We start from the raw sequence: 10,559 nt of genomic DNA, 5'->3' as shown, positions 1-10,559 counted from the left end.
AGGTGCTTCCGTGCCTGTCCCGGAGTGCCGCGGGAGCTTCGCCGGAGTGTGGGCTGTGAGGTGGACCAAAAAGAGGGGTTTTCCGGGTTGTCCGTCCCACGCACACCTTAAGCAATCGTCTCTGTTCCAACCGCCACACGTCGTCTTCACCCAAGGTTGGTTTATTTTTTGATTTTTCAGTGGAATGAATGTTTAATACATGGATGATGTTGTTTTTGGATTTCATTTGGTTATGTATGAAACGTCTCCCAAGTGGATGTTGTTCTGCTACTCATTTTTATACATGTTCTTTGGTTAATCTTGCATTGTTGCTGTAATTCTGTTGGATTGGTAGTCATGGACCTAGTTGGCCTTGCTGTCAAAAAACTTCAACCTAATAACCCACTTCATTCGGGTTTGGTAGCAGTAATGTTGGTGAACCAAGGGTCCTAGAGAATGTATTTTTATGGGAGACGAATTTGTTAATAAAATGTTAAGAAATTGTTCCCAAATTACTTAGAAGTAGGTGAAATGAGGGAAAACAAACAAGCCACCCCAAAATGAGAGTGATGGACGTAGTTGGCCTTAGTGTGCAAAAACTGGAACCCAGGTACCCACTTATTTTGCCTAAGGTACCAGTTATGTTCCTGTAGCATGAGTGTTTGAAAATGTTGTTTTATGTGGCACGAATATGTTAAAAAAATGTCAACATGAGTGTTCCCAGATTACTTAGAAGTAGGTGAAATGAGGGAAAACAAACAAGCCACCCCAAAATGAGAGTGGTGGACGTAGTTGGCCTTGGTGTGCAAAAACTGGAACCCAGGTACCCACTTATTTTGCCTAAGGTACCAGTACTGTTCCTGTAGCATGAGTGTTTGAAAATGTTGTTTTATGTGGCACGAATATGTTGAAAAAATGTTAACATGAGTGTTCCCAGATTACTTAGAAGTAGATCAAATGAGGGAAAACAAACAAGACACCCCAAAATCAGAGTGGTGGACATAGTTGGCCATGGTAAGCAAAAACTGGCACCCAGGTACCCACTTTTATTGCCTAAGGTACCAGTTCTTTTCCTGTAGCATGAGTGTTTGAAAATGTTGTTTTATGTGGCACGAATATGTTAAAAAAATGTTAACATGAGTGTTCCCAGATTACTTAGAAGTAGATAAAATGAGGGAAAACAAACAAGCCACCCCAAAATGAGAGTGATGGACGTAGGTGGCCTTGGTGTGCAAAAACTGGAACCCAGGTACCCACTTATTTTGCCTAAGGTACCAGTTCTGTTCCTGTAGCATGAGTGTTTGAAAATGTTGTTTTATGTGGCACGAATATGTTAAAAAAATGTTAACATGAGTGTTCCCAGATTACTTAGAAGTAGATAAAATGAGGGAAAACAAACAAGCCACCCCAAAATGAGAGTGATGGACGTAGGTGGCCTTGGTGTGCAAAAACTGGAACCCAGGTACCCACTTATTTTGCCTAAGGTACCAGTTCTGTTCCTGTAGCATGAGTGTTTGAAAATGTTGTTTTATGTGGCACGAATATGTTAAAAAAATGTTAACATGAGTGTTCCCAGATTACTTAGAAGTAGGTGAAATGATGGAAAACAAACAAGCCACCCCAAAATGAGAGTGATGGACGTAGTTGGCCTTGGTGTGCAAAAACTGGAACCCAGGTACCCACTTATTTTGCCTAAGGTACCAGTACTGTTCCTGTAGCATGAGTGTTTGAAAATGTTGTTTTATGTGGCACGAATTATATGAATTAATAAATGACTATTATATTTTTGTTTTTTTTTTGTTGTGTTTTAACAAATGCTGACAATGTTTGTTATGATTTCCAATTTGTTGTTTTAGTTGATTGTGTTAGTGTAATGTAATTTCAGTTTTTGTGTTGGTGTAGTGTGATGGAGGAAGAACTTGGTGAACAAAGTGACAAAGGAAGTGATAGAAGGAAGAAGGTACGTAGGATTGTATTTGATTTCCAAACATTTGTTGTTTGACTGTATTTAATTAGTAAGCATGACTTCGTATGCAGTTAGTGTTCAGACACTACTGCAGAACCAAGATGATAGGTGTTTTGAACGAACGGTTGACTATTGAGCAGAAGGGTTACATTGAGAAGAGTGTTTTTGGTTGGTTGTTATACTTGCCAAGTTGTATTAAGATAGGTCAGAATTTGTTATCTAAGTTATGTGGTCAATGGGTAGATAACATGAGTGGGTTTTATTTTGGGGGCAAAGTTATTAAGTTTACTGAATTTGATGTGTGTCTGTCGTTAGGGTTGCCTATTGTTGGTGAAGTGATAGATTTAAATAAAGTTGGGCATCGTAGTGTTTGTAGGGAGTACTTCCCTGAGGGGAAAGTGGATGTCAGCATGGTATATGACTTTTTGTTAGAGGAACATGAAAATTTTCCAATAGAACATTTTTGCAGCTTGTATATATTGGTAGGGATATCAGAGTTCTTGCTTCCGAATCAAAGTAGAGTAGTATTTCCAATCATTTTTTACCTTGTTTGGGAGTTGGGGTGTGTGGCTAAGTACAATTGGGGCAGTTTAGTTTTTCAGTACTTTGTTGAAAGTGTGTGTAGTGCTTCAACAACAATGAAGAATGAAACAACCAAAAGCCATATTCATGTTCAAGGATGTGCTTACCTGTTGCAGGTATGTGTTTGTTATGTAATTGTTAGTGAAAGACAATGATTCTTTATTGTTTTAATAATTTTTATTGTCTTAGTTGATGGATTAAACATTTGCAGGTATGGTTTTGTCACCATTTTGTGACATCGAAGTCCATTTACAGTACACGGGTAACAAAATTCCCAAGGTTGTTGAACTGGATTGATATGAATATTGGGGATAAGTTTATCAAAACTGCTTTGGCAAAGGGATCGGTGAGTAGTTGTTGATTACAGGAAGGTGCAAAGTTATTTATGATTTGTGTTATTATGAAACAAAAATTGTTAATCACATTGCAGGTTGTTATTGATGTTGGTGTGTCCAAAGAGGAGCTTTGTTATGGTATGGTGAAAGACGCTTGTGAGAAATTTGGTATTCCATTTAAGAAGCAAAATACAGGAGATAAGGAAAAATTACTTTTTGTTGTACAAGAACAAACACGGGTAATCGCGAACATGCAAAGTAGTATTAACGATTTAAGAAAGTTGGTTGAAGCAAAAAATGAAGATAAGAATGAAGAATTTGTGGAAGAACCGTTGCGGGGAAGTGAAGATGGTTGTCAAAGTACACCGGTTCAGCATGAGCAGCAAACCCCTGTGGTTGAAGGTGGATTTCAAATGCAACAAAGCACAATGTATGATCGTATGAAAGCGCAACCCCGAATACGGGTTAAGAGTGTCGTAAAAAGAAGTCCTTATACTGCAGGTGTTAGAAGAAAAAAATGAGTACCTCACTAAGTTGTATTACATTACGAATTTAAGTTTTAGATAATGTTATCATGTTTGGAATCATGTTGAAATAGTTGTTTGAATTTTGAAAACATTGGAATCCTTTTTTGAATTGTCATGATTTCATTGTTGTTGTCTGTAATAGTTTATGACAAGCAGGGAGTTCAAATGAAGTGGGATGAACATGAAATCAAGTTCTTTGAAATTAAGTTTGTATGATATTGATGGGGAATTTGAGGCATGACAATGGAGTTTCTGTCATGGTTGTGGATAGAAATATGGTTTTCAAATTTATTATTATTTTTGTTACACCGGAAATCATAAAAAACAAAATAAATCGAAATATATTGTTGGTCATACAGCATCATTGTGCAAACTGAAGATTAGAAATTGATTAAATCCATGTTCAAGTAAGTATCCGTGGTGAGCAAAAGTAATAACATTAGTCCCCACTTAATTGAACGGTGATCCCATTTGTGTTTTGTTAGGTGCAGTTGTTGTTTTGTAACATAATTTTGGGACTTAGGTTGTCTTATATATTGATAATTTAGCACGCTTATTATATTAAAATATAATAATTTTTAACATGATGGTGAATATTAGAAGTTCAAACCGTTTATGAAATAGGTAGTGCACCGTATTGTGCATAAGTTATAAAGTAAGTAGCCAATCATATTAACTACCATCCCACAAGTTATTTTTTGATTTTGTATTATCATGATTTTATTTTTTAAATTTTCAAGAGTAGATGAAAACCTTGATGTCCAACTAAGTCTACCTTATTGGGCATTTATGTGAGGTAGAAAGATGTTTTACAAGTTCACAAACCCCTGTGGGCAAAACTGATAACGTAAGTACCCAAATATTTTAACTAAAGTCCTAGTTATGTAGAATAATTATATATAATATTTTGAAGACAATATATGACTTAGGGCATGTGTTTTGATGTGTAAAAGGTTAACAAATTTATAGTAATAAACCTTTTGTTTGTTAGAATGTTTTAGCTCATGTTCCAAAATATTATTTAGTTTTGATTATTTATTACTATATAATTCAGTAAATGGGAAATGTTAGTGATCATTTTGACAACAAATGTTTTATTGCAATGGTTTTAATGAATTTTTTTTTTTACCATAACAAATGAAGTTAAGTCAAAATTATTGAAGTTGAAGTACAACAATTGTATGAAGACCAACGTGGTTGACATAAATAAGTAATAATTGCATTTTCATATTATCATAAAAATTCAAAGACAGTAACATGAATTCGTAATGTAGATTATGATTTACACTGAGATTGGATGTATAACAGTACAGGGACATCCATTAATATAAACTTCAACTAAAATGTCATTTCCAAGATTGTTAACCTCAAAGACTAGCACGTCTCCCTCCTTCAACCCATATTCCGTGCAAAATTCCTTCCATCCTTTGCCAAACTTTGTGGAATTGCGAGTGACAGAAACCAAAACACTACACATGACGCCGTCCTTCTGTCCAAGGAGCATAACCTGTGTCAAGCCTTTGCTCCTGATAAGATTCCCAAATGCAATTTGCAAGTCCTGTGGCAGTAACAAAAATGAAGTAAATCACATTGTCCAATTTATGACAAGTATATAACAAAATAAAAAATTAGTTAGGACGTACCAAATGACTTCCCTGTGCTTGTGATTTTGTCAACTTCACCGGAAACAATGAGGTATCAGGATAATTGGTACCATCATAAATGAAGGATTCCCTACTCTCTTGGGAGCAAGCACCGAAATATATGGTGATATGGAAATTATTATTACCCACATAGTCGAAGCTTATGTGGGAATCATTCAATCTTTCAGGGTATATGTCTCTCATTTGACCCCAACCATTAGTTATTCTTGGATTGACGGTATCCATGTTATAAGTCACCACATGCGTGTGACCATTGTTGTCCAGCAAGGACCATGTCGGTCCTAATTCATTTTGAAAGGCCGCAGCAAAGTGCCTATCAACGTACCCAATGTCCTGAACAAGTTTTAACCAAGTATAAGGTCACTTTCATGAGAAGAAATTAATTAAGAAGAACATGCTTACCGAATGAGAAAAGTGGATGGATCCAAATTTCCACAAGACTCGTAATGTTAGAGCGGAGGTTGAGGCAGCCATAACTTGAAAATGAAAAACCAATATGTTTGGCTCTTTCCATTTACCGAACCCTAAACCACAAATATATCTACACAATGAAGAGGTTTGACGAAAAGTCAGAACAGTGCACCGTCAGACGTGTCCAATGAATTGGTAGAGTAAATTAATTGGTTCGTTACAAGAACGTTGAATGGCATTGGGAGAAGTATTGTTGTGGAATTTGAATCCGTTCAACGAAGCAGTAAATGTGTTGAACCGTTTCAACAACCATTTATTTCATAATAAATGAGTCGTAATAGTTTATGACGTGGTGGTTGGGGTACATTAAATGGATAACAGAAGAATAAAAACCACATTATGTGCACAGAAGTCAAAACGGAAACCGACCGCTACTAACATTGAGACCGAACGTTCTCCGAATAAGAATATCACGGAACAGGCGCCAAATAAGGACCGTCCTAACAACCAAGTTGACAAACCGAACGTTCAAAGTCAAAAGTAGAGCAAATGTCAAACCCCATCATTGCAGAAGAAAACGAACGATGCTAAGAATGGGCGAACGGTAGCTACATAACGAGCGTCATAGCAAGGAAGCACAGCACGCGGAAGGTTTAAAGTAAAAACTGAACCATAAGTAAAGAGGGATCATTGGAAGCACAAACCGAACGGCTCTAACAATGGGCCGAACGGTTACCATCGATAACGAACGGCCTCTTCAGGAACGACCTCTTAACGAACGGCCTCTTAACGAACGGCCTCTTAACGAACGGCCTCTTAACGAACAAAATAAAAATGCAACAAAGTCCATGGCAACGGTCAAATCAACGTAAACAGTACGTGAACTGCGGAACGGTCGTAGACGTGAGCGAACGCTATGAAAGTTACCAATGAGCGCTCTGTAACCTAATTTTGTGAAGTCGTTCGGCAGTTACTATGGCAGAGCGTTCGTTAACGCACGATTTCTAGTGGTCCGCTTAAGTGGAAGCTTGAACTGAAGAGTGAGTAGTGATTGAGCGGTCGTTCGTTGACGCTCGTTCATTGACGTTCGTTTTGGAGGACGTTCGGTGTCCATGCTTTGCGTTTCGCGAAATCATCTGAACAACGTTCGGTATTCAACACACGGTTCGGTATTAAACATTCCTCAGTAACCATATTCATGAAAAATAAATGTAACGAAGTAATATATTAATGTTATTTATTTGAATGAAAGGACACACATAATATTGAACACCATACATACCCCAAAAAATAAGTTTATACCCACAGTGCATGGGTTAAAGGTGTGTATAAGTATTTGGTGAAAAGTCATCATTGTGAACAATGTATTCTCCGGATGTTAATAAAGACATGAATTCTGATTGGGTGACTTGAGATTCAAACATATCCTCAGTTGGAAGTTCCTGAACATTGTGGACGTCCGTTATGTCTTGGTTACTTGTATCCTGAAATAAGAGTATTAGTTAAGGTTTAAATGAATGAAGTTGATTACTAATAAAACTACATAAAAACAAACGACATGTGTGTCTATTACTGACATTGGAATTCCTTGCATGTTTGGTTTTAGTAGCATGGGACTTTTTCTTTTTTGTAATTTTTTCAATTGTTGATTGCAATTTTTTTGTTCTGGGTCGACCTTTGCGTTTGACAGCTACAAGACTGCGCACAAGTAAGCCGTCAATTTCACAACTAGGTCGAACCTCTTCATTACAATGCAGACGTCCATCCATGTGAGATGCATCATTGACCATTGACAATGTCGTTGATGTACATACACCCAATTTTTTGGCTATAGAGTTTAAATCCGAAAGCAAGTTATCAGATGCAGTCTCAGAATCACAAGCAACCTCTGCGATGTCATAGAAACGCTTACACAAAGCTTCGTACCTTTGCATCTTAGGGTCTTCAATGTTATTGGTGTAAGATGCTTTAATGAGAGTATGTCTTCTACGGACGTTTTTGCTCCACCTACGCAAAACATATTTTGTTGGTACATTACGCACATCTTCCTGGCCTAGGACCAATAAGGAATGTCTACACAAGATTCCCCTAAACTCAAATAGTTGGCAACTGCAGTGAGTGTCGGTTGTCACAGGATCAAAGACTACTACATGAAATTTTGAACGACACTCACCCTCCCATATGAAGTCTTCTTTAACAGTGTACCTAGTTATTGTACCTTCTTTTGTCATGTTTTTAATGAAGCAGTTCATGCGTGACCGAAATTCGTTTTGAACTTCTACAAATTTTGCCTGTGTGTACTCGGTTTGGTATTGTTTTTCAATAAGAGATTGAGATCCACATGGTAGAGTCGTATTCATTGAAGAAAAATCGGCCTCAAGTTCTTTTTGCGCTTTTTGTCGTAGGGCGTTATCGTACTGCTGCACAAATTGTTGAAGTGTTGTACTTGAATTTATGAATCCATCAAAGAATGCATTCATGCCCTCACTTCGTTGGGTAGTTGACATTCCCGCCCAAAATTGATGTTTCATATAACAAGGAACCCATCGTTGTCTATCTGCATACAATGAATTTAGCCAATCATTATTCTCTAACCCTTGACATGACATCAAATTTGCCCAGCCTAACTCAAAGTCTTCATAACTGACTGTGTCATACACAAGCCTCTTAAGTTGACTTTTGATTGCTTTATAGCATTTGTAGCCTTGCAACTTCTCAGGTATTTTTTTCATTATGTGCCATAAGCACCAACGGTGTTTTGTGTTTGGAAACACAACATTTATGGCATTGGACATTGCCTTGCATTGATCAGTCACGATACCTTCAGGAGCCTTGTTTGACATACATCTAAGCCAAGTTGAAAATAACCATGTGAATGTCCTAGTGTCCTCTGCGGAAATCAAAGCACAACCCAGTAATATTGAATGACCATGATGATTAACACCAACAAATAGTGCAAATGGCATATCATATTTGTTTGTTAGGTAGGTTGTGTCAAACGACACAACATCACCAAAATCTACACATGTTGCGCGACTTCGTGCATCGGCCCAAAAGACACTACTTATTCGGTTCTCGTCGTCCATTTCCATATCATAGAAAAAATCATTGTTTAATTCTCTCATTCTTGAAAAATATCTTAAAAGTGTTTGGCCATCACCTTCCTTACAAAGAGTTCTTCTCTGCTGCCCAATGTAATTACGGGCATCACGTTCCACGAATTGCATATTTTCAAACCCACCGACCTCATTCACCAAAGATATGAAACTTTTGTTAATGCGAACACCAGAATTATCATTGATATTAAGGGTGTGCTTCGCATGCATATTAATTCTTCGATTACCACGTATAAGGTTGGAGTTATTTGGACACATGTCATGGTTGTGTTCAATAACAACTGTTCTCACCTGCCATCTTCCTTCTTTCATAACAACAGTTATTCCAGCTGGACATTGGTTTTTCTGACTTGGCTGGGTTTTCCATTCTGGAGCAATGGAAGATAGGTACTTCCCTTCCCTAGAGCAAACTAATTTAAGGAAGATTAAGTCGTTCTTCTTATTTCTCCTAGAAGTCCTTATCCGAACACCAAAACCACTCCTCACAGCATAGTCAGTGTAAAAACTTTTAACCTCTTCAATTGTATCAAACCACATATGAATTTGAGGGACAATATCATTCACATTCTCAGTGGAATCGTTGTTCACCGCACAAGCTACTTCTTCAGACGCCATAATATGTGACAAACACATTCAAATGCAACGCCTAATCCAACATGACATGGACGTCAAAGGTTAATGAAAGCAATGATTAAAACATGACAACAACATATTTGGTTTTCCGGGACCACTAATGTTCATGGCCACACTTTGTCATAACGACAAATTTCTTGTATTTGCAACTTTCAAACAATATTGTAACAAAAGCCAATATTTTTCTTTGTTCAATCAACCAGAAAATAACTCTTTAATAGAAGGCATAACATTTGAAATCAGTAAAACATTAACTTACTAAGAGAAGGAACGTCCTTTCACAACCGCTTCAATAAATGGCCTTCAATATCCCACCAAGGTCCAACGGCCAAGCTCCTGGGAATTAAATGCTCTTCAATGTCTTACCAACTTCATACACGGAAGCTGTTGCTTTCGGCCATACCCTCTAATTCTTGAATGAGAAAAGGTGAGTAATGCGAACAAACAAATTAATCACAAAAGGTCGGGTTTATTTGGCTTTATAGTGCATTAAATGGAAGTTGGTGGATGAGCGAGAAACTCCAACGGCTGGAACGCCTAAATATTAATTGCATGACAAGCCAATTAAGGGTTTTAGCTGCACAAACGTCATTTCAAAATAATATAATATTATTATATGATTATTCAATTGTTAAGTTATCCCTGCGTCAGTTGTGTTAAAAAAGTTTCAAGTGTAATTATGGCAATTTAAGTCAATATTATAATATTATATTCCTCTATATATTACAGCTTTCGATTTCCTATTGGCATAGCTCTTCAAAGTTTAGTGTTTTTTCGTTGGCCCATGCATAACCTAATTCGTTTTCAAGGATGCAGTTTGAAAGAATGGAGCCATGGGAGGGACTTGATATAGACGACAGTGATCTCAAAGCATTCTTAAAAAAGTGCAACTCAACTGCAACGTTGATACCAGGACCTGCTGGAAATGTACAAGCGGTCATGCTAAACAGGCTTACAGATGAACCTAAGTCAACACAGGAATTTGTTAATGACATTGCAAAGGCAACATTTGATCGAGATTTTAAATCTAATCCTTGGATATGGGCTGAGAAGTTCATTAAACACCATGGTCAACTTTTTCATTATCAGTGGACACGGTTATATAGTTTAAATGTTTAATGTTTTCAATAAGAATGGTATGATATTGTTTGCAGGACTTGTACAAGATGGCAACATTAACAACGTCACCCAACTAGAACGCGTTAAGTCAATGCATGTCCTTCCATTTGTAGCATGCATTGTTAAAGAGTGCAACCCAAATGGATTGGATGACATGAAAATTGTTGTCAAGGTCAATCACTAACAGGATTCAACTGCCACACTGTCTACATTGTTAACTTTGTTAA

At 37.2% G+C, this 10,559-nt stretch overlaps 2 protein-coding genes across 2 annotated transcripts; one reads left to right on the top strand and one right to left on the bottom strand.

The window, feature by feature from the left end:
• Window positions 1-2,583: 2,583 nt before the first annotated feature.
• On the top strand, window positions 2,584-3,383 carry LOC148201625 (uncharacterized). Its single transcript, XM_088109082.1, has 3 exons — window positions 2,584-2,643; window positions 2,739-2,873; window positions 2,958-3,383. Exons 1-3 carry the CDS (start codon window positions 2,584-2,586, stop codon window positions 3,381-3,383), a joined length of 621 nt encoding a protein of 206 aa, XP_087965208.1.
• Window positions 3,384-4,671: 1,288 nt separating this feature from the next.
• LOC148201624 (protein FAR1-RELATED SEQUENCE 5-like) lies at window positions 4,672-9,195 on the bottom strand. The gene is made up of 4 exons (XM_088108763.1): window positions 7,042-9,195; window positions 6,874-6,948; window positions 5,033-5,386; window positions 4,672-4,947 (listed from the first exon to the last, which is right to left on the bottom strand). Exons 1-4 carry the CDS (start codon window positions 9,193-9,195, stop codon window positions 4,672-4,674), a joined length of 2,859 nt encoding a protein of 952 aa, XP_087964889.1.
• Window positions 9,196-10,559: the final 1,364 nt, after the last annotated feature.

This window comes from Vigna umbellata, chromosome 3 (assembly GCF_029865625.1).
Source record: "Vigna umbellata cultivar VRB3 chromosome 3, Vumbellata_1.0, whole genome shotgun sequence".
Classification (NCBI taxonomy): domain Eukaryota; kingdom Viridiplantae; phylum Streptophyta; class Magnoliopsida; order Fabales; family Fabaceae; genus Vigna; species Vigna umbellata.
Note: the sequence above shows the minus strand (reverse complement) of the source record. Positions and strands in the feature narration are given on the sequence as shown.